At 43.7% G+C, this 24209-nt stretch overlaps 1 protein-coding gene across 1 annotated transcript in view; it reads left to right on the top strand.

Moving 5' to 3' along the window:
- The window catches only part of fasn (fatty acid synthase), a 44490-nt gene that overhangs the window by 13427 nt on the left and 6854 nt on the right, over positions 1 to 24209 (top strand). The window contains exons 5-33 of the mRNA XM_079657677.1: positions 67 to 267; positions 380 to 502; positions 591 to 706; positions 834 to 968; positions 2296 to 2758; positions 3992 to 4179; positions 4411 to 4600; positions 4941 to 5035; positions 5483 to 5617; positions 6326 to 6529; positions 6653 to 6768; positions 7324 to 7499; positions 7617 to 7808; positions 7915 to 7995; positions 8765 to 8950; positions 9044 to 9223; positions 9451 to 9654; positions 10746 to 11062; positions 11822 to 12217; positions 13756 to 13920; positions 14157 to 14272; positions 15971 to 16125; positions 18190 to 18393; positions 18506 to 18656; positions 21415 to 21593; positions 22245 to 22364; positions 22517 to 22639; positions 22848 to 23071; positions 23265 to 23466. Coding sequence (XP_079513803.1) covers positions 67 to 267; positions 380 to 502; positions 591 to 706; positions 834 to 968; positions 2296 to 2758; positions 3992 to 4179; positions 4411 to 4600; positions 4941 to 5035; positions 5483 to 5617; positions 6326 to 6529; positions 6653 to 6768; positions 7324 to 7499; positions 7617 to 7808; positions 7915 to 7995; positions 8765 to 8950; positions 9044 to 9223; positions 9451 to 9654; positions 10746 to 11062; positions 11822 to 12217; positions 13756 to 13920; positions 14157 to 14272; positions 15971 to 16125; positions 18190 to 18393; positions 18506 to 18656; positions 21415 to 21593; positions 22245 to 22364; positions 22517 to 22639; positions 22848 to 23071; positions 23265 to 23466 — 5337 coding nt within the window. The remainder of the gene's footprint in view (positions 1 to 66; positions 268 to 379; positions 503 to 590; positions 707 to 833; positions 969 to 2295; positions 2759 to 3991; positions 4180 to 4410; positions 4601 to 4940; positions 5036 to 5482; positions 5618 to 6325; positions 6530 to 6652; positions 6769 to 7323; positions 7500 to 7616; positions 7809 to 7914; positions 7996 to 8764; positions 8951 to 9043; positions 9224 to 9450; positions 9655 to 10745; positions 11063 to 11821; positions 12218 to 13755; positions 13921 to 14156; positions 14273 to 15970; positions 16126 to 18189; positions 18394 to 18505; positions 18657 to 21414; positions 21594 to 22244; positions 22365 to 22516; positions 22640 to 22847; positions 23072 to 23264; positions 23467 to 24209) is intronic.

Genomic DNA, 24209 nt, shown 5'->3' with positions numbered 1-24209 from the left:
CTATGGACCACAAGTGATACAGTTGACATGCTACAGCTGTAACCCCCTCCTCTCCCCCCCCTGCAGGCCCCAGCACTGCCATCGACACGGCCTGCTCCTCCAGCCTGTTGGCTCTGGAGAACGCCTTCCATGGGATCCGCCAGGGCCACTGTGACGCCGCTCTGGTGGGGGGGGTCAACCTGCTGCTCAAGCCCAACACCTCGGTGCAGTTCATGAAGCTGGGCATGCTCAGTCCTGAGGGGACCTGCAAGTCCTTTGACGCATCAGGTGAGATAAAGAGGCAGAGTCTCAGCTCTTCATGTTTACTTTCCTCTATTCACCATGTATTTGTATACATATATACCAATACATCATTTCTATTGTTTCATCTGTTGGACAGGAAACGGATACTGCCGTTCTGAGGCAGCAGTGGCTGTGCTGCTGACGAAGCGCTCAATGGCTAAAAGAGTGTACGCCACAGTGCTGAACGCTGGCAACAACACAGATGGATACAAGGAGCAGGGTGAGGGTGCACGCTAACCGCCTGACAGTCACCAAGCAGTTATGATGTGATGTGTATAGTTATAATACTTGTCCTCTTTCTCCCTCAGGTGTGACCTTCCCTTCAGGTGAGATGCAGCAGAGGCTGGTTCGCTCTCTCTACCAGGCAGCTAATATAACTCCTGAGCAGGTGGAATATGTGGAGGCCCACGGCACAGGGACCAAGGTCAGTGCACACAGATCACACACATCGCCTGTGATCAGTGCTCGTCATGCCTCACCAGACGGATGGTCGAAAAGAAAATGCAAAAGTGAACTCGACACAACGTGTAATCTCCGCTCTCCTTCTGCAGGTTGGGGACCCACAGGAAGTGAACGGCATCGTCAGTGTGTTCTGTGACTCGAGGTCAGAGCCCCTGCTAATCGGCTCCACAAAGTCCAACATGGGCCATCCAGAACCGGCCTCTGGTCTGTCTGCTCTTGCTAAGGTGAGAGTTAAGGAGTGCTCTGAGGATTTATTTTTTATTCATATGTTTTGGGTGAACGTTTTTTTTACCTATTCCTTATGTTTTCAATGGAAGGTGGGACGAGAAACCTGCGATTTTAATTTATTTGGCAAATAATTCTGCAGCCAACTTAAATGACTATAGAGTGGTGCAGGAATTAGTCCTAAACCAAGAAATGAGTCGGCACTTTAGCTATATGGTTCGCTTGTCTCAAAGTCATTTTATTCCTTAATGGGTTTTTCGTAAGATGCCTGAAATAAGATCTATGGTAACACAAGCTGACAAGATGTTCACGTTTTGTATTATGATATAAAATTCATCACTGTATCACTTCTGAGGCTTTTACAAGTCGTAAAAAAGTGACTAGTTGAGAGTACCCAATGTCATCATGTTTTTCTATTCACTGTTACATGTCTGATATGTGTAATATCTAATGCAAAGTGCTTTGAGCATTTGGAAAAGCGCTCTTACAATTGAAATTTAAAGGTGGGGTAGGTAATTTTGGAGAAACCGGCTCGAGTGCGCTAGAATTTGGAAATACACAGCCGGAGAAAGTCTGCCACTTCCTTATAGAGCCCCTCCTCCAACACACACGAACGCGCACATGACCAATGACGGCACGAGATAAGTTTGTGCACAGATGGAAAGCTGACAGGCAGGTAGGCCATCCAGTTATTTTAGCCGGCCCGGCTAAAATGATTAGGCTTTTTACAGCGCTACGGCTTCCACAGATGACATTTTTTTATGGATTCTTTGTCAAAGCACTTCAGATATTCATTGCTATCAGGATGTTAAGAGCATTCCATGGAATATAACAAGTGTATCTCGAGCCGGTTTCTCAAACTTACCTACCCCACCTTTAAGTATTATAAACAAGCATTTTCAACAGATCTTATTTCAAAATCCAATTGTTTTTTATTATCGAGAGATGGCTTGCAATGCTAAATTCCGGGTCATCCAACAAATATGTCATCCCTTACAGTATGTCATTTCATCCTCCTAACTGCAGGATACATGTGCCACATTTAAAGAGGAAGAAAGGCAGATATCAATTAAACAGAAAAATACAAAAAATAACCTTATTTTTATAGCACCTTCCATAAAAGGAGGCAGCCCAAAGTGCTTAAAATGACAAATTTAAGAAAAAGTTACAAAATCAACACAGGAATAGTTTGATCACAATATAATACAAATATGAAAAATGATACCAGTCAATTTATTGATAATGAGCTATCTCAGCAACACTGAAATGCTGCTCTGTATCACGTCTGCTTTTCTTAATTGTTTGATTTTTTCCTCCACCACACAGGTGGTGCTTTCTCTAGAGCGAGGAGTCTGGGCCCCCAACCTGCACTACAACAGTGCGAACGCGGACATCCCAGCGCTCAGCGACGGTCGGGTTCAGGTGGTCGACCGGCCCATTCCCATCCGAGGCGGCATCGTAGGCATCAACTCGTTTGGATTCGGAGGTTCAAATGTTCACGTGATTCTCCGTCCAGCGGAGAAATCTACTGACACGGCCGCACCGCCCAGGACACTACCCAGGGTGCTTCAGGCCTGTGGCCGCACAGAGGAGGCAGTGAAGGCGCTGCTACAAAAAGGGAAGGAACACGCTGCTGATGAAAACTTCCTGTCTCTGCTGAATGAGGTTTCAGGAGCTCCTACTTCCAGCATGCCCTTCAGAGGCTACACCCTGATAGGCTCTCAGAGCGACGTCTCCGAGGTACAGCAGGGGCAGGCTGCCCCCAGGCCCATCTGGTACATCTGCTCAGGTGCAGTAATGCTTTCATTTCTTTATTCATGGACAGGAATGTTGTGAATGCACTGACTTGGATATGTTTAATCTGTCTTGTGGACAAACTTGAGGATGTAACAGGCTCATATATGCTGTCTAGTGGGGAAACATGATCATTACTTGTAAGATATATCAATATAAAAATAAACAACATAAATAACGAACAAGGCTATGGAGTAGTATGATCTAAAAGGAAGCTTGATTTTGAGGATGCACATGGTCATAGTTCTGAGAAATGTGTTGTGATGCTGAGGGCTGCTCGAGGTGAAGAGCCACGACATGACTGGCTTTGTCGCCATATTCGTAGTGTTCCTCTTGCCTTCAGTATAATTGTATCTTCCTTTTTCTATGTAGTGAAAATCTATTTCAGTTTGGAGATATTCAGTGTTTGCATAGGTCCAAAATAGCTTTTTTTAAATATATATATATATATATATACTATCAGTATCAGCGTGTCACCAGCCAGAGACCAGGAGGAAAAATGGTTATTAAAAAAAAAAAAGATCATAATTTGAAAAATTATTGACTCAAAAATAATATGATACAGTACTATTACGTCTGGGTCTCTGTTTCATATATGAGAGAGAGAGAGAGAGAGAGAAATAAATAAAGCCCCTTTGAATTGAATTGAATTGAATTGAATTGAATTGAATTGAATTGAGAGAGAGAGAGAGAGAGAGAGAGAGAGAGAGAGAGAGAGAGAGAGAGAGAGAGAGAGAGAGAGAGAGAGAGAGAGAGAGAGAGAGAGAGAGAGAGAGAGAGAGAGAGAGAGAGAGAGAGAGAGAGAGAGAGAGAGAGAGAGAGAGAGAGAGAGAGAGAGAGAGAGAGAGAGAGAGAGAGAGAGAGAGAGAGAGAGAGAGAGAGAGAGAGATCGTTTTTGTTAGCTTCTGGTGCTAGCGAGCTACGCTAACAGATATCAGGAGTTTTTTCAACAACAAAGTGGAGGAGAGTCCTCTCCTGGCACCCCAAAAATAAATCTCTGGCGCCGCCACTCAGCCTGACTATTTGTGTTGGGGGGGCCCGACTTTTTTTTTTTTCTCCAAAGGGGGGGCCTGACAGAAAAAGTTTGGGAACCACTGGTGTAGAACATATCAACCATTATATGTACCTTTTTGGAAACAATGTAATGTCTCTAATGGCCTTTTGATTGTGAGTGTCTTTATAAGGAAATGCTATATTGCTGAGCTAAGGTGTGTGTATGTATTCCCAGGTATGGGGACTCAGTGGGCCGGGATGGGCCGCAGCCTCATGCAGCTGCCTGACTTCAGAGAGTCCATCCTGAAGTCGGACGTGGCTCTGAAGGAGACCGGCCTGGTGGTGTCCAGCCTGCTCATGGACGCAGACGAGGCCACTTTTGAAGACACCGTTCACGCCTTCGTTGGCCTGGCTGCCATACAGGTAGAGTAAAGACGCCATGCGTAATGCGGGAACTCTTGCAAATGTATGTCATTTGATATACACTACAGGGTAGGAAATTCATGTAAATATGTTTTACTTTGATTTAGATATAAGTTATTTCATATAATGTAACTGATATAGAGCAAAAGCAGGTTTAATTGTATCGCCGTAGTGAATCAGAAAATACAGAAACTATGGGAATAATCACATTTGTTTTGTGGCCTTTTCCAGATAGCTCAGATCGACCTGCTCACTAAGCTGGGCCTTGTGCCTGATGGGATCGTGGGTCACTCTGTAGGAGAGCTGGCCTGTGGCTACGCTGACGGCTCCCTCAGCCACACTGAGGCCCTGCTGGCTGCCTATTGGAGGGGCCGCTGCATCAAGGAGGCCAACCTTCCTCCAGGAGGCATGGCTGCCATCGGTGAGAGACAGCTGGGATTGTTTTCCATATTTTAAAATATGCTTGCATGAAATATGCACAATGTCTTACATGAAATGAAAATCGCCGTAGTCTAGGTGTCGGGATTTTAAAAATCTTTCAGTCAAATTACATTCTTATTGATAATATGTGACCTGCTGTCTGTCGGATGTTACAACAGCGCATTCAAAGATATACTGGATTTATGTTAACAACTTGTGTTATGGCCCTTTTGGTACTGGTACATCGCCCCCACCCTGTTGGCTGCTCTGAAGAATTACACTTAGTATTTGTTTTTATTAGATGGTACACATCTTTTACATTAGTATGTGTTTTGTTCCAGGATTAACGTGGCAGGAGTGTATAGCTCAGTGTCCTAAGGGAGTGGTCCCTGCCTGCCACAATGCTGAGGACACCGTCACCATCTCCGGCCCTCAGGTCAGACATTCCTTCAGAACCTGGTAACACTCAGATAACCTGAGTAATGCACAGTCTGACTATACTGAACAAAACAAAATCGAGTTGACTACGTTTCAATTAACTTTTCGTGACCGCTAGAGGCTCAACAAAGACTTGGTACCTCTATCGTTATGTACAAAAGAATAACGTTAGGTTTAAAATGCTATTGGTGCAAAATAATAAGTTTAGAAACACTACTTCAAAAATGCAAACCGTTTTTGAAAAAGGAGAAGAAGAATACAGTAATTTGTCAACAGCTATAACATAACTACACAGAAAACAATGCTTTGGACTTTGTTAAAACAATGTCAGGCTTAGAAGAACAATAGAATGTATTTTCTAATGAAAGACTGCTTTTCACTCATCTAGTGTTTCCCAGGTGCAGGATGTTGTGTATTGACAGGTGTGTTGTGTGTGTTCCATCAGGCAGCCATCACTGCGTTTGTTTCCGAGCTGAAAGAGCAGGGAGTGTTTGCAAAGGAGGTGCGCAGCGCTGGTGTCGCCTTCCACTCCTACTACATGGCCTCCATCGCCCCCACCCTGCTGGCTGCTCTGAAGAAGGTACGTAGCTCTGCTGCATTCCAACAGTGAGCAACAGTGCAGCTCTGCTTCGACATTCTCATTAAGAGTTTATTATCGTCATGTAAAGACAGCATGATGAACGTGTTGGTTGCTTTAATTTAGAACCTTTCTTTTTTTGGATTCTTGGCATGTCAGAATGTTATCTCTTAAATTCAAATATGTGTCAAAAAGCATGCATATAGTCAAAATAATAGTAGTAGTGAAGTGATGTCGTATTTCTCTAGGCCAACCCGGAAGTAGGCAACACAAGGGCTTCCTTGACAAAAAGCCAATGGGATTTTTCCTTTGGATTTTGGAATATTGCGCAAAACAAAATATGTCAAAACGTTTATGATACTTAAGCAGGATAATGTGCACATATTAACCAAAACCCTTTTTGAGGCATTAAAGCAATTGCCAGAAGTAAAAAGCTAGCACATCAGCACCACTAAGCTAAAGGCAGCTAACGTTTGGTGTGATGACGTTAAATAGTTTCTTGTTAGTAAACACCTTTTTTAAGATGCGTAAAAGCTGCAGACATTCACCAGTGGGGTATTTATTGATGTATTTTATGTTGTGGAACAAAACTAGAAAATCCCTTTAGCTTGTGTTAACCACATACCTCATTTCAGGAATCTAATAACATAGTTGGACTCATTGCTGCCGCACTCTTTTGATAAGTAATGTGAAATGTCTTCTTGTGTGAAGGTGATCAAGGAGCCTCGGCTGCGCTCCCCCCGCTGGGTTAGCACCAGCATCCCTCAGGCAGACTGGGACTCTCCTCTGGCTCTGTACAGCTCGGCTGATTACCACGTCAACAACCTGGTGAGCCCCGTGCTCTTCCACGAGGGCCTCAGCCTGGTGCCGGAGAACGCTGTGACTGTGGAGATAGCCCCTCACGCTCTGCTGCAGGTATGCAATCAAGACCACAGAACCCTTGTGTCCTGGGAATTGTAGTCCTATAGAGTTCATTCACTACAGAGACTGCCAATGTTCTGATTAACTTAACATGTTTCCTGCTCGTTTTCTGCACAGGCGATCCTGAAGCGTAGCTTGAAGCAGACATGTTCCATCCTCCCGTTGATGAAGAGAGGCCACGCCAACAACCTGGAGTTCTTCCTGTCAAACGTTGGGAAAATCTACATGAACGGGTCAGTAAACGCCTCACTTCAATGTTTAGTCGAACACATGGTGATGATTTGATCATAAAGCAAGAAATAATAAATAAAGGAAATTAAACATGTAAGGAATAGCAAAGGTGTTGATATATATGGATAATTTTAATTATGTTAAATATATATAAATATAGATACAAATGTCAATGTGTGTATTATTAGATAATTACCTATCATTTAATATAAAGACTTTATTGAGCATACGTATAAGGCATAAGTAGATAATACATACTATGAGAACAACACAATATACAAACATTTCAAGGAAATCAAAAAGGAATCTGAAAATATAAATATAATTACAAAGTTTAACAGTTATTTTTCAATTAGTTGGCATAGATAACATTATAAGACACAAAGATTTGAGAAAAGGCTTAAAATAAAAAAAGGCATAAATCTTGCAACCTTACCTAACTTACTACTATCTTGTTTAGTCATAACAAAACAACAATTTGAGGTCCATTTGCTTCTCTTTGTTCCTGGAAGCAGTTTCCGATTGCTAATATTGAATCTTTTAATGCTCCTCTTCAGCCTCAACGTGGACAGTAACAGCCTCTGCCCGGCGGTGAAGTACCCTGTGCCGGTGGGAACCCCTCTGATCTCGCCCCTGCTGCAGTGGGACCACTCCCAGACCTGGGACGTTCCCAAGGCCGAGGATTTCTCCTCAGGCTCAGGAGGATCCAACTCTGCCGTTGTCTATAATATCGGTAAGAAATTATCATCTGGGTCAAAAACTAGTTCTGCTTTCTTTTGTCATATTAATATTAAGAAAAGGTGCTTTAGAATTAAATTTAGATTTTAAACCCTTCTTTGGCCAAAAATAGACATCAACCCAGAGTCTCCAGACTACTACATGCTTGGTCACTGCATCGATGGGCGTGTCCTCTACCCGGCCACGGGCTACCTGGTGCTGGCTTGGCGTACCTTGATGAGAAGCCTAGGCGCTGTCATGGAGAGCACCCCTGTAACCTTTGAGGACATCACCATCCACAGGGCCACCATCCTGCCAAAGAGCGGTGAGAGCACAGCAGGGGGTGTGAGCATTGAGGGGGGTCTTTGATTAGGATGTAATGATGAACCTGTAATGTCTCTTTTCTCTCCTCACCTTTCTGTTCATCACAGGCTCGGTCCAGCTGAAGGTGCACCTCATGCCTTCCACCAACAAGTTTGAGGTTTCAGAGAATGGAAACCTGGCTGTCAGTGGTACGTAGATTCTCAACCTGCATTGTTTGACAGTGCAAACACACAGGAGAGTTTCTGGACAGACCAGACTTCTTTCAATTTGAATGTTTGATTTAGAAATGTGGGTTTTAGTCAACTTCACTTCTGGTCTATGTCGTGTTTTCAACATCAAATGTTGTGTCACTGAGCGGCTGAATAGTTCACCTGGTAGAAATGGCGGCCCATGTACAGTGGCTCATTCCCCAATAAAGTGGACCCGGGTTTGAGTCCAATAATCGGCGCATGTGTGTCTTTGATGCCTCCAAATCCTAGACAATATCTGTCTTACTTATAGATGTAGGTTTAGGACTACTTCCACATAAGGATGTCTGTCATACGTTTTATGATCCAATTTTATTTGAATTACATTTTTTACTTTATATGGTTCTTTGTTTAGGCCTGCATTATAATGAGTCCACCACATAGTATTCATATGCCTCTATCAGGTATGGCTCCTATCCTCTTTGATCACTACTTGATGTGTCAATGGGACAAAATGGAAGTAATGGGGGTTTATGCAGCGATGTGTAAGTCTCAACCAGCAGTTCCAGTGACAATGATAATCAACGTCAGTCCCTTGTAGAGATGATCCATAACAAGAGGTCGACCTAGGCATCAGGGTCTGCTTCTGTGTATAAACTGCAATAATCCTAGAAAATGATCCTTTTGTTGCCCCCCTTTTTATTTTCAAAATGCAGTCTCACCAGTAACCTCTGCCTTCCTTCTGCTCTTTATCCCTTGTGATTTTCAGGTAAGGTGAGCATCTTGGAGGATGCAGCCCTTGACTCATTCCACAGTCAGATAAAAAACCAAGTGGCCTACATCGCCGGTGACTCCAAAATGAAGCTGACCGCACATGACATCTACAAAGAGCTGCGACTGCGCGGATACGACTACGGAAAGACCTTCCAAGGAATCTTAGAATCCAACAATGCAGGTGTGTGTCTGTTTTTCATTTATCAACCCAACACTCTGGTGTTCTATATTGTTTGTGCTGATTGGCTACCGTAATGTGATTGGCTGCCTCCAGGAGACAGTGGGAAGCTGCAGTGGTCCGGAAACTGGGTGACCTTTCTGGACACCATGCTGCAGATGATGGTGGTGGGGCTGTCAGGGCGCAGTCTGCGTCTGCCCACCAGGATCCGCTCCGTGTGCATCGACCCATCTCTGCATCTGGAGAAGGTCTGCGACGACGCTGAGGGAAAACAAGGTGTGGTTTCACTTTAATGAAAAAATTGTTTCTTTCATGTCCAAATTATGTAAACAAGTGGTGTTTAGAGGTTAAACTGTAAACAGATAATGTATATAGAAAGATCCCTATGCCATTTAGAAATATAAATTCCTCTCTTTTGTGTCCAGATATTTAAAATGTTGGAACTGAGCTAACGTGCTAACCTTCTATAGGTCTTGAACTAATTATCTCTTTCATTCCCGTAGCTGCCGATGTCCATGTAAACCGTTGCCTTGACCACATTGTTGCCGGTGGAGTCCAGATCAGCGGTCTGCACGCCACTGTGGCCCCCCGCCGACAGCAGCAGCAGAGCCCCCCCACCCTGGAGGAGTTTGTGTTTGTTCCCTACGTGGACACAGAGTGCCTGACGTCCAATGGGAAGGTTGCAGAGCAGCTCAGGCTCTGTAAAGGTACAGACACCTGCCAGGAAGGCTTTCTGAATGTTGCTATTTCTTATGTGAGGCAATGCAAAGTTGACATCGCTTCACACTTCTTTGTTATGATGACCTCACAATAATCAAGACAACATAACTTATAGGAATGGGAACCATACATTTTCCTAATTTCTATTCTTTTAGTGCAGTGGTTCTCAAACTTTTTCTGTCAGGCGGGGGGAAAAAGTTGGGCCCCCCTAACACAAATAGTCACGTAATGGGCCAATGTAACATTTCTTAAAATACATCAATATGAACGTGAGCAACAAAAAGAAAAAAAATCCCTTTGCTAGAACAGTGATAATAAAACAATGCTCCATAAGTCTGTGTGCCCCACTTTGAGAAACACTGTTTTAGTGTGTCATATGCTTATTTCACAGAAAGAAAACATATTTTTAAAACCCTTTACACAATTAATTTTCAAATTCACAATAGATATGTATTTTTATATTCATAGGACATCAACTAATTGCATACAGTTAATGTTATTAACTACGATAATTCAAAAGTAATCTTTTCATTCATTAAATGATTCACAAGTTAGTTTTAATAGGTGCCATCTGTTGCTTCGCTAAAGAACAGTCCGTGGATCACGGCCTCCTACCTTTGCAACCAATCTTCTCATGGTGCTGACACAACAACAAAAACGGAATATATCACTTTGTGCAGCGTCATCCATCGAGTGCCTTATGTATATTTATGAACCAATAGGCAGAACCAAAATTCTCAAAAATTGGAACCAAGTTTTTCTTCCCAAACTCCAATTAGGTTTTTATAAAAGATTGATCAAGTTGGAGAGTTGGAACAAATGAATGCATAGGTGGGAAGAGTTTGCTTGGAAATGACTACTACGATACTTACTATTTTCTTGACATTTTTATTTGCTATGACAGCTTGAAGTTTACATGACACAACAGCAGACCTAATCCTCAAACTTATAGAAAACATATGGCCTTATTAAACTGTTGTAAGTTGTTGGTTTTATTTATTTTGTTCAACCTGTTTCCTTTTTTTGTATCATCTCCCACATCATTTCCTAAGACTTTTTCCCCACTCTTTGCATCCAGGTCTAATACAAAGACTGCAGCGAAAGTTGGCCCCCCATGGTGTGAAGCTGTCCATCCCCGGCCTGCAGGGGGAATCAGAGGGCCCTCTCCCCAGCCCGGAGCCCTCTGAGCCGGGCCTGCTGCGGCTGCTGACCCTGCTCTGCGGCTTGGAGCTAAACGGAAACCTTCATTCTGAACTGCAGCAGACTGTGGAGAAGCACCGGGGGTGCCTGCTGCAGGACGAGCTGCTGCAGGGCCTCCTGGACAACCCCCCCCTCAGACACTGCCTGGACACTACCCTGGAGAACTGCATGCCTGGCAAGATCAAAGTCCTGGAGGTAAGACTGTGTAACAGATTAAAAACTGACAGAAAACAAAAGTCATGTAGATTCAGAATGGATGAATTATGATTTAGGCCCTGTGTCCACAGAGCGTATTTTTGTCAGAAAGGTGCAGGCAGGAGGCTCGGGGAGAGTAGGGTGGCCGACAGGTGCAAAGGCACTTCAACGGCCCTAAACACTTCCATTTGCAGCGTTTACCAAAAGCACTGCATAATTGAAACGCTGCAAATACAAAACACTAAAAGGAGCTCAAAACACAACGGAAACCAGGGGACAGTAAAAAGTGACGCACACAGATGGATTCGGAGCACTTGCTGCAGTTCAGGACTATAAAGTCGTCTGTCACTGTCGCAGAGTTAGTCTGGTTTATTATTCTAATGTTCTGTCAGTATATCTGAAATAACTACGTTAGCTAGCTAGCTTACAGCAGATTTGCAATAATGTGATCTCCTGGTTAAATTAAGCCTATAAAACATTTTTGGGTCTTTGTTATGATAGTTTCGGCCTGAAAGACATAAAATCAGGCTTCTCCCACAATTTCTACGACTTCACCCGCGGCTTTTTTGAACCAATAGAAGTGATCAAACCGGGCACATAAAAATGTTGGTGCGCTTAGAAAAAAGACTTATGTACTCTCTCCTAATAAGAAACCATTTAAAAAAAGATGCTGTCTCTCAGAAAAGACACCATGTGGACACAGGATGATAGTCTCTAAAGATCTAGTATTAACCCTCTTCACCTCCTGACCCCTCTCAGGCTCTCTCCAGTGACGGGCAGCTCTTCTCTCGCATTCTATCGCTGCTCCACATCCAGCCCATGCTGCGGGTGGACTACACTGCTACAGCGCCCCAACTTGACCTCATGACCCCCCACCAGGCCACTCTGGAGGAGATGGCAGTGGCCTCAGCTCAGTGGGACCCCATGACAGGCCCGGCCCCTGGAGGCGCAGTAGCAGACCTCGTGGTGTGTAACCATGCCTGGGGCCCCTTGAGGACGGACCCTGGAGTGCTGTTGGCAAATCTGGCTTCTGGAGCCAAAGAGGGGGGGTTCGTTCTCCTCCACACCCTGCTGAAGGGGGAGACTCTGGGGGAGATGGTCGCCTTCCTCTCCAGCACCGCTCAGAACAACGCCCAGCAAGGACTCCTCACACAGGTTAGTGGAGACAATGTGCAAATCAATTCTTCATAACATTACCCTTCTACCTTTTTATATCTACTGCTTTTTTTCCCCTCTTTTCTTTTGTATTCTCATATTGTGTTTTATTTGAAAGAATGTAAACTCATGTAACATGCTGAAATGTTAAACATAGGGTATTCTATGCGATTATGCTTAAATTATATTAAATTAAATGAAAAAGGACAGTTTCTGCCCTCTAGTGGTAAAAAGTAAGTGAGCTTTAAAAGTTCATGATATGCTCTAGTAGTATTTGTTATCCTATTGCTACATTCTATAAATGTGAGTTGTACATCATATGTTCTAACATTAGCTGCAGGAGTAAGTATACAAAAGTGTGCAGATTATGTCTTAAGACAAACCAAATAAAAGGCTTACTTTAAAACTTGGATATCATAAATGTGTATTTTGATATTAAAATGTTATAACAAATTAATGACCCCAGACATTTTTTAAAGACCTGCAGAAATCCAGGCCTCTGTATTTATATGACTTGAAGAGAGACTTGAGTTTTGTAAGATATAAACAGTAAAATAGTAAGTAACTACATTTCCCTTTTTTTTTTTTTTAACATCCCTATGATGCGACCTCTAAAATTGTAGCAATTTTTTCAATAATTACTGTAATTTTCGGACTAAAAGGCGCACCTGAATATAAGCCGCAGCAGCTAAATTGAATGATGTGTACATATATAAGCCGCACTAGACTATAAGCCGCAGGTGTTTTAATGTTTAATTAGCATATGTAAGGGTTCGTGCACAGAGGGGATTGTCGGGAAAGAGATGGCTGTTTGAGGAAGCTCCCATTTATTAACATTTCAACAAACAAGTTGCGTATTTGCATAACGTATTCAAGTGTTACCATTTAGTGCAATAGTAGCTACAGAACATGTACTGTGCTGTGTAAACTGTACTGTATCACATAGCGTTTCAGACACACAAACTTTTCAACTTTCAAACTTTAACGGTGCGCTCCCAGCGCACGTACCGGCAGTGATCTAGAGCAGTGGTTTTCATCCAGTGGTACGGGGACAAAGTGTCTCACTCTCGTAATGTCCGTCTGTCTTGCTCTCGTTCTGTCTCTCGTACCACTCTCGGTTCCACTTTTACTTTTGCGCGCTACCTGTCTCACTCTTTTCCGGCCTCCAGCTTTTCCTGCTGGAGCCCGCCGCTTAAAGGTGGGGGGTGCGGATCGGCCATAGAGCCCATAGAGTTAAAGGTGGTGGACTGTAACCTGTAAAATCCATAGATTTAGGAGGTCCCCTAGTGGCCGTTAGCTGTAAAAATCCATAGATTAGCCGCACCGTTATATAAGCCGCAGCGTCGAAAAATGGGGAAAAAGGCGCGGCTTATAGTCCGAAAATTACGGTATGTCAATCTGTATACTTTCAACACACCGAAGCTGGAAGCCCAAAGAAACCATTTTAGTTTTAGTTAAGTGAGTGGCGATGCTAACCTCAGATCGAGTGTGTCAGTGTGTGTTGATATTCTGCTGATACTCTCTCCCTCTCCTCACAGGCTGAATGGCAGAAGGTGTTCTCTGAGGCCTCTCTCAGCCTGGTGACTGTCAGGAAGTCTTTCTATGGCTCCGCCCTCTTTCTGTGTCGCTGTCAAACTTCTGTCAAACAGCCCCTTTTCCTGCCTGTGGACAGCACCGACTACAAGTGGGTGGAAACACTCAAGGTGAGTTTAAAATGCTTCTGTATATGTCCTCCAGTGTCTTTCAACCATTATGTATTCATCGAGTCAAGTTAAAAGGAGTAGAACATTGTTTGTATTAAAAAAAACACATTGAAAACAGTCCTACTGTGTGTTTTACTCTTGTTGCTTTTGTTGCTATGACACCCAAATTATCGTACGGGGAATTAATAAATGTTAATTTTATCTTATTTTATCATCTAACTGTTTTTGTGTTTCAGGCGAAGCTGGCAGAGCCATCAGACACACCAGTGTGGCTGACCGCCTCTCAAGCCCACTGTGGCATTGTGGGAATGGTCAACTGTCTACGGCAGGAGCCAGGGGGCGACCGAATACGGTAAGACTGATCTCTACCATTACAACTTTTGTTATGTTAACAGAATTCTACCTTTAAGACTGTATACTGTAAGTGCATAAAACATTGATCCCACATGTGTTTTACTTATTATATGTTATAATTAAGCAATAGCTCACGACAGGCCGTGGTATATGCTCATTATATCATATTGCATCACAGCTAAGGGGCGTGGTTCGGCCCGACGCAAAGCGGAGGGCCGAACCACGCCCCTCAGCTGTGATATAATGAGCATATACCACGGCCTGAAGTGAGCTATTGCTTTTATAAAACGGTTACCAAGTGTGGCAACATGAAAGAAAAATACACACTCTAATTTAAATAGTTTTTATTAGTAAATAATGATGTTCAAAATAAAATAGTCCCTCCGTTGCCTTCTGCACAAAACATAGTGCAAGGTGGTTGCTATGCAACAACACTAACAGCAAGCGAACATATTAGACAGAGAGCGTTGATCCATTATTTGGCTGTTTATTTACATTCATGTGTATGTTGCTGTTTATTGTGCATCCACTGAAAAACTGTCCAGCATCAGTAGTATTGCTTACGTGGTCACTTGTATAGGTTGAGGTTGTTCGAGGCTGTTGCTTGGCGTGGTGAGAATATTGCTCCACTTTCTCCGGTCCCCGAGATTGGGCTTCCAGTAGCTCTGGAGAGAGCTTTCGCACCTGTGGCCACTAACGGTCATAATTTCTCTGCTTTGTTTCAAGACCCGCATCAGAAAGCTTTTGAATGGTGGTACTTTTCCAGTTGGTCTACCTGCTCTTCACGTAGCTCTGCATGTCGTAGTTTAGGTGCTTTTTTTTCTGGAGATAGGCACTGCTCAATCCACTCCTCAATACTATAGTAAGACCCCCCCGGAGGTCGAAGTTAATCTTAAATGTTTCCATTTTATGCTTTGTAAGTTTGTTTCGTAAACGGAAGAAATTTAAATATATTTATAAAACTGACAACTCAAATCAAGCAATCTGATTGGTCGATAGTGTTTTTGCGGACCTCTTTGATTACAGATTTGAAAACATCGTTCCTTGCTTTAAAAGTAGCACAATTCATTATGTTAAACCTAAAAGTATCTAGATATCCCTGACCTAATGCCAAAGGAACTGCACACTGAATATGTTTTGATGTCTATGTCTGGACCACTGCATCAAAAAGGAGGGATTCTGCCCCGTTACTTCTCCGCTGCTTTCTTGTTCCAGTATGAAAAGCAAATTGCAGGCAGTTTGCTTTTCAGCCCAACGGTATACTGTTTTTCTCAGACGCGGAGGGATACTGACTTGTTGTGAAAAGTAACTTATATACCACGGCTAAGAACCAATCAGATTGCTTGATTTGACTTGTACGTTTTATAATGAGCTTATAATGATCCCCATTAGCACTAGCACTATTTTTTATTAGGGTCCAAACACATACAGCCAAACACACATTTAGACACTTCAGTCACACAAACATAACAAATTGAAACACCTTATCTCATGCTATTAATAATTTAGTAATTGACTGACTGAATTAGCTGTTTAGTCAGTTAGTGGCACTGCATACTGATTCTGGGGGACGCATGTTTAAATTGGATTACTAGTGTCCCTTGTGTATTATAAAATTACTAACATTACATACATAACATACATATTGGGTACATGTAATCATTTTCTGTATTGTGGTCTCTCTTTTTCATTTCAGCTCTGCATTTGTGTCCAATCTGAATGAGTCTTCAGTAGCACCGAGTCTCCAGCCGGGTCAGGAGTCGATGCAGTCGGTGCTGGGGGGGGACCTGGTGATGAACGTGTTCAGAGACGGACAGTGGGGCGTCTTTAGGCACCAGCTCATCACTCAAGGTAACTAATATCAAATCTCATATTCACATATTCTAGTTAGATTGATATGGTTCTGCCACTGTTTTAACCCTTAGCCGCTCTCACACCAAGTACTTGGCCGTACTTAGTTCCCTGCACTTAGTTCCCCCATGGAACTATCTAGCAGATCGTGTTCACACCGGAATAAGTTCCCTGAGGGAAGATTACGCAAAGCCGCTGACGTCACTTATTCTTCTTCTGCTTTGGGTTTACTGGTAGGCCGCAAACCACTTCACGGCGTATACCGCCACCCAAAGTCCCCGGCCGGAAGTCCCCGGAGTTGGGGACTGGCTTCAGTAGAAGCTGCTGGGAATCCCAGCAGCTTCTACTGAAGCCTTCCGAGTAAATCGCCAGAACGCCGACACCTCCTCATATCCACCGCTCCCATGTTTTTTTTTGTGTTGCCATAAGTTATTCTCTCTCCGTTGGTGCGCGGGGCTAATGCTAATGCTAATAATGCTAATGCCAGCAAATACAATGGCGGCTTTACAAAACCTTTCCGAGTTTTACAGGGCGTGGTTTGCAATTCACCCAGCCAATTAGAAATTGGTACTTTTTTCTCCCCAGGAAAGTACCACCTCTCTAGCAGAGACTGAAAATGGGGGAAAAGTTCTCATGAACTAAGTTTTATTTTTGGTGTGCGCGCAAAATCCCAGGAACTATCGGAACTAAACGGGAAAAGTGCTCCTGTGTGAAAGCGCCTCTTGTGTGGTGTTCATATTTTTGTTACTCAGTCAGTGCCTTTTTGGGCTTCAATTCAACACAATCAAACTATTTTATGTTCAAATACTCAACAGATGTTTACTCGATTTACAAGCAATATAAACGGCACATATGGTTAATATTTGCCCTTTTACATTTGTTAGATCGCATTAATGAACTAAAGTGCTACTCGTTTTTCTGCCCGCTGACCGGCTGGTCCTGTGGCTCGTCTTTTTTGTGTATCTAGTTGATGCTCAATCTCATCCTCTTCTTCAAAGTCACTGTCAGACTCAGAACTCTCAGAAATGTGATCCTCACATTCTGAAACCTCTTCATCCTCCTCTACATCATCAAGAATATGGTTCTCTCTCTTCCAGAATCATTTGCAAGCCCCTCTTAGCAGAGAATCGTTTGGCCATCTTGATCAGTTGTGATAAGGACCCAAACTGGCAAAGCTATATTTATTGTGTCTTGCCCCAAATTTGCAGTTTGGATAGAGTGGGAAAAAGATTAAGATTGGTTCCCACAAGACATAATGCGGGAATGTGAGAGCAGACAGGTGTCCGTGCTTCAATTTATCAACAACCACACACACACACACACACACACACACACACACACACACACACACACACACACACACCTGCACACACACACACACCTGCACAGGACCTACAATCTCCACACTTTTGTTAGCCCTGTGTCCAGTGGACCCGAACACCCTTTATGTAATGTGTAGGGGGGGTACAGTGGGTGGTCATTGAAAATGTGTTCAGATAATGAGCCAAGGCCATTGAGTGTGGGTTTGAAAAAATTATTTATCATATCATTTTTCTTTAGCTAAATAATGAAAACGGGTCCCACAGACCCGAATACCATACAAGGGTTAAACTACAACCATTATATTCAGTTAGTTGGATAACAGATGTACTGTCGAACAACAACATCAGTATTGGCAGAACACTGTTGGTGTTGCTGTTGAGGAAAATATGTGTTTTAGAGGAAAGATGTGGAAAAAAGTTTAAAATAATTCAGTATTGATGAAAACGGATAACAGATCCACGCAATTTGTATTCCTGCTTACTTTAATGGCAACTATTCATTATTTCAGGAGTATTATTGGCAGGATATCAGCTCTGTTTTCTGGATTTTCATTCATTTATTCATATTAACATTTCAAAGTACAAATGAGAGGCTTTATAGGATGTAATTGTTGCAATGGCACTGTTCAGTACCGCATACCACTGTCTAGCCTAATGCCAAGCAAAACAAAATGACTTCCCTTTGATAGTCCATTTGGCTTATGGTTCCATTGAAGCATGTGTCTTTGTTTTTGCTTGACAGATCTGAGTGAAGAAGTGACGGAGCAGGCCTACGTCAATGTGCTGACTCGAGGTGACCTCTCCTCTCTGCGCTGGATTGCCTCCCCGCTCCGCTACTTTGTGCCCAGCAACCCCAATGTGCAGCTGTGTCACGTCTACTACAGCTCGCTCAACTTCAGAGACATCATGCTGGCCACCGGCAAGCTGCCGCCTGACGCTATTCCAGGTACAGAGTGTGAATCAGACACACAGCAAGAAGTCTCACACAGTAACCCACCGCATCATGTAGTGCCCGCAATTAGACAACTTACCTCTCCTTTTCATCGTACATGATAAAGGTGACCTGGCCCTGCAGCAGTGCATGTTGGGTATGGAGTTTTCCGGTCGTGACCCTGCTGGAAAGCGTGTGATGGGGCTGCTTCCTGCCAGAGGCCTGGCTACATGTGTGGATGCTGACAAACGCTTCCTGTGGGATGTTCCCTCCAGCTGGTCAGTGTGTGTGTGTGTGTGTGTGTGTGTGTGTGTGTGTGTGTGTGTGTGTGTGTGTGTGTGTGTGTGTGTGTGTGTGTGTGTGTGTGTGTGTGTGTGTGTGTGTGTGTGTGTGTGTGTGTGTGTGTGTGTGTGTGTGTGTGTGTGTGTGTGTGTGTGTGTGTGTGTGTGTGTGTGTGTGTGTGTGTGTGTGTGTGTGTGTGTGTGTGTGTGTGTGTGTGTGTGTGTGTGTGTGTGTGTGTGTGTGTGTGTGTGTGTGTGTGTGTGTGTGTGTGTGTGTGTGTGTGTGTGTGTGTGTGTGTGTGTGTGTGTGTGTGTGTACACGTACACGTGTGTGTACACACTACTGTGATGCTATCTTTATTTTTGTTCATGAATAAACAAGAATAAGAGAGCTGCAGACACTATATTCCAAATATGGTATTGCCCAGGGGTTCCCAAACTTTGGACCCCCATATAGCATTATCCTCTGGCGGGGACCCCCCTGTTGCAATTTTTTTTTTTTTAATGATGTGTACAAGTGCCTCACGATGGAGCATGCAGTGTGTTGCCACTACATTTGGGGCCTTCTGCCTGATAAAAGCTGTCACTCTGCTTTTTTTGCCTGTCATAGCCCCGCTGCCCCATCTGAACACACACCCACACAACGAGACCAGTCAAGTCCATTTGAGATGATGTACTCATCAAAAACTTGGAAAATGTCTCACTGGAAGCAGTGCTTTGCAAAATAATATTTCCTCAACAAAGTTGTCTTCTGAAATAAATCTGATGTATGCACAACAATCCGTGCTCTCATCCAGCTGCAGAGCGAAATATTCACTAGCTCTCACTTGCTCCAAAAGCTGAGCAGATACTCAGTTTCACTCTCAGTAGCGGCAGTTCCATTCTGATTGGCTTGAAGGGCAGTTGTGTGATTCAAAAAGACATGTCATGCTTTTCCGGTTATTACCCGTCCCCTTGTGTGTTTATGAAGGTTTTTCTGCATGTAAACGGTGTGCAGAGTCAAAACCCTCAAAGTACACCCTGTAGCGAGTAAAATACCTCCCCAAAACGCCTCGTTGGTGAAACGTCATCATGAAGTCATCGTCATTTGATTCTTCCGGGTACGTGCTTTCGTAAGCACGTACCCGGAACTAAATGGGCCAATCCGTGGAGCCGTTACGTTACGTCCGCGGAGCCGTTACGTTAAGCCCCCGCTGATTGGTCCAAATTGACCAATCCACACACACACTCAGTGCAGGCAGCCCTGCTGATTTCTGCTCCGTGCTGCAGGCTGAGAACAGACAGTTTGGATCGCGTGAAATTCTCTCTGCAGACCCATTCTCACAGCGTTTATCAACCTATAAACCTTTTTCTTACTCAATATCAAGCCACACTTATTGTTTTTATTTCGGCTGTGACTTTGTGGTTGAGTTTGGCTGTGTTTGGCTGTGTATCGCTAAACAAGGAAATCACGGAGGGGGGAGGGGGAGCTGCAGCGAGCCGTTTAGGCGAGAAATTGAATACTGCTGAATACACATACTTTACAGAGATGCTGTATGCGAAACCAATGTGAGTTTGGAAAATTGCACAGTATTTTTCTATTTTAGTATACCTCAACTATGGAATTATGATCAGTGGAAATGGCCATGACACCTCTCCTTTAAAAGATTGGCATCAAAGGACACATAGATTGATAGATATAAAGTTATTAATAACATCTAAAAGAAAAAAACTTAAAAAAAAAACAAATCCTGTTTCCCTCTTTGCGTGACTCCCCGGGTGCCCCCTGGCGGCCCCCCGAGGGTCGGGGCCACTTTGGAAACACTGGTATAGCCAGGGGTGCACATAAGTGGTACGCAGGTACGCATGCGCGGCAATAATCTGAAATGCGTACCGTCACTTGTGTCACAAAGCGCATTTGCGTACCGACGTACTTGTGAAGCTTTTCCAGAAGACGGTTAGATCACCGGACGACAGAGTCGGTTTCCGTGTGCACAGACAGGGCTGCTGTTAACGTCGGTCTGTACAGCAGCACTGTGCTAAAACAGCTGATCACAACCCCCCCCCATTGACATTCGCGATACAGAGGGCTTCATACTCCACAAGCACCCCCCCCCCCCCCCCCCGCGCTGACATTCGTGATACAGAGGGCTTCATGGGAACTTTGAGGGGAGCCAGAAGTTGGAGTACCAAACACTGACTGCAGGTACTCATCTGAGTACCTCACTGAGAAAGTTGTGTGCACCCCTGGGTATAGCCTACTGTATTTATAAAGTATGAGTACATGTTGGTGCTCCTACTACTCCAACAGCATCTGCAATCTCATTACATAACTGTGATCATGGAGGCTAATCCAACGCTTTAGGCTGGACTAAATTGACACACTGATATCCTTGTCTTTTGAATAGAATGTCTAAATAAGAATGTTTGAAATTGAACACTTAGTCTGCTAATTTAGCATTCAAAAACACGACATTCGGTAACACAATCACTAAGCTTTGTCAGCGAGACCTCAGTGTGTGTTCTGCATGTACGGCTGTGTTTGTGGTAAAAAATGTTTTAACCTTTCCGGCGGAACCTCTGAATAAACAAACATTGATTTGTACTTGTATCATTTGCTCTTACACATGGAATAAACAAGCGTCTTGCCTTTTTGTCCTCTAAATATACAACTACGTTTCTGCATGGATGCTGTCACATCAGCATAAATACTCCATACTATATAATAAATGTTTTTAATAATAGTTTAATAACATCCTGATGCTGCTGTGTTCAGGACTCTGGAGCAGGCGGCCTCGGTGCCGGTGGTCTACGCCACAGCCTTCTACTCTCTGGTTGTGCGTGGCAGGCTCCGCCCCGGCGAGACGGTTCTCATCCACTCAGGGTCAGGGGGCGTCGGCCAGGCCGCCATCGCCATAGCACTCAGCAAGAAGTGTAAAGTCTTCACTACAGTCGGTGAGCATTTCACACTCATCATTACACACTGTCATACAGACAAAAATAATGAGCTCTGATAGGATTTCTCATTCACTGCGGAATGTTTATTTATTCACAGTGACCGTTATTTTATTAAATTTTTGTAGTCATTCTTGTCATCATCTTATCATAACTACATGGTTTCCATGGGTCCTTAAAAAGTCTTAGTACTATAACACATAGGCCTAAAAACCTTTAGAATTTTCTTTCAAAAATATTACATGTATCCTTCATGCTTCTGCAAGTGTGACTGCAAAATACAAATGGGTATTTGTTATTTAATTTGATGTGGTTTTAAAAAAGTCTTAAATAAAACTGCTGTAATCCTGAATTGGAAGTATCATGAATCATCTCATCATTGAAACTTGGTGTGAAACTGAATTAACGTGTGTGTGTGTGTGTGTGTGTGTGTGTGTGTGTGTGTGTGTGTGTGTGTGTGTGTGTGTGTGTGTGTGTGTGTGTGTGTGTGTGTGTGTGTGTGTGTGTGTGTGTGTGTGTGTGTGTGTGTGTGTGTGTGTGTGTGTGTGTGTGTGTGTGTGTGTGTGTGTGTGTGTGTGTGTGTGTGTGTGTGTGTGTGTGTGTGTGTGTGTGTGTGTGTGTGTGTGTGTGTGTGTGTGTGTGTGTGTGTAGGCTCAGCAGAGAAGCGGTCCTACCTGCAGCAGAGGTTCCCTCAGCTCTCAGCAGAGTCCTTCGCTAACTCCAGAGACACTTCCTTTGAACAGCACATCCTGCTGCACACACAGGGCAAAGGTCAGACTGGCTTTCTGTAGTAACCCCTGCTGGGACACAATTTGATCATTATCTCAATTTAGGATTTAAAAAAACTAGTGCAGTCCTCAACCGGGATGTGTTTTTGATGCTTCTTCTTTGGTTTTGAAACATGTTGGATGTGTGTGTTTCAGGTGCGGATCTGGTGCTGAACTCTCTGGCAGAGGAGAAGCTGCAGGCCAGTATTCGATGCCTCGCCAGACACGGACGCTTCCTGGAGATCGGCAAATACGATCTGTCAAACAACAACCCACTGGGTCAGTTCACCTCAGGCTCACACACTTTAGCATATTGTAACATTATTTATAGAGTTGATACTAACACTGCAATTGTGCCTGTGCCATTGTGCACAGAATAAAAAGCTCAAAGTGCATTTTTAAACCACAACCACTCTTTTAATTGTCCAAGGCCTGGTAAATGTTTTGCATGCTTGGCTCTGATGTCATGTTGCTGTAATCTCTCCAGGCATGGCTCTGTTCCTGAAGAACGTGGCCTTCCACGGCATCCTGTTGGATGCCCTCTTTGAAGAAGGCAACCATGAGTGGGAGGATGTGTCCAAGCTGCTGAAGGAAGGCATTATGGGAGGTGTAGTTCAGCCTCTAAAGACCACAGTGTTTGAGAGGGACCAAGTGGAGGAGGCGTTCAGATACATGGCTCAGGGCAAACACATCGGCAAAGTCCTCCTGCAGGTCAGTGTCTCATCTAGCACTTATTCCAAATATACCAAGCTTTCATGATTGAAATTAGAAAAAAGAACTGAAAGATATATGGCATATGTGTTTTGCAGTTGTTAATAATTGTTTTATGGCTCTGTCTTTAAAAAAAATAAAAACCGACATCACACTAGTTTACTTCCTCTTACTGGGCGTTCTCTTTACACAGGTGTGTCATGAGGAGAAGGGTTCAGCAGTCCAAGCTGCTTCCCGTGTGTCTTTCCCAGCTATCTGTCGCACCTTCTGCCCCTCCTCCCATTCCTACATCATCACTGGAGGACTGGGGGGCTTCGGTCTGGAGCTGGCTCAATGGCTCACTGAGAGAGGAGCCCACAAACTGGTGCTGACCTCCAGATCAGGCATCAGGAACGGTAAGCACTATAGGAGTAACTGAGCTGATGTCAGGGGTGATGAAATGTAGCTGTGGGAAAAACACAGGCAGCGCAAAGGATAATGCTAATTAAAAATGGTTGGTAGACAACAAGATTAGCTGCCTTACCATTGTGTCATATTTTGTGGTATTTATTAGGGTGTACACATTTATCGCGTCACATATTTCCTCCAAAAAACATCAAATAATTCAGCAGGTTAGTGCACTTATAACCTGAAGGCTACCAGAAAGGTTATTTTAACTTCACTTGTTCAGTTAAACTAACCTTAGCCAGTCAAGCTCACTGCTCCACTGCAGTTCACGATGGTCTGCCACGGATAAATATACAGTAGGGAAAACACTGGAATATTTGATTTAAATTTGAAATGTATGTACTTTTTCCTCCTGGGTGTCCCCATCCACTTTTCGGGTATACAATTACAGGAGAAACACTGCTTTTGTCAGTATTGTTATTAAAGTTGGTAACAGACAAGTTTAGCTCGCTAATGTTGCCAGAAAAATGTGTAGTAAAATCCAGAGACTGAAATCTTCCTTTTTTTTGGTTAGTCCGATTGGGACGTGAACCGGCGCCCCTTCGGTCCCTACAGACTGAGCCACTATAGTTTGCCATTACCTACAGCTGCCTTGCTAGTGCTGTATTCAGTGTGATTACATGGTTACTATTGCCTACCAGTGTTATGCGCTAATTCCTCTAGGTGCTATCGCTGTAACTCGTTTTTTCAC

The sequence above is a fragment of the Notothenia rossii genome, assembly GCF_949606895.1.
Source record: "Notothenia rossii genome assembly, chromosome: 11".
Classification (NCBI taxonomy): Eukaryota; Metazoa; Chordata; class Actinopteri; order Perciformes; family Nototheniidae; genus Notothenia; species Notothenia rossii.
Note: the sequence above shows the minus strand (reverse complement) of the source record. Positions and strands in the feature narration are given on the sequence as shown.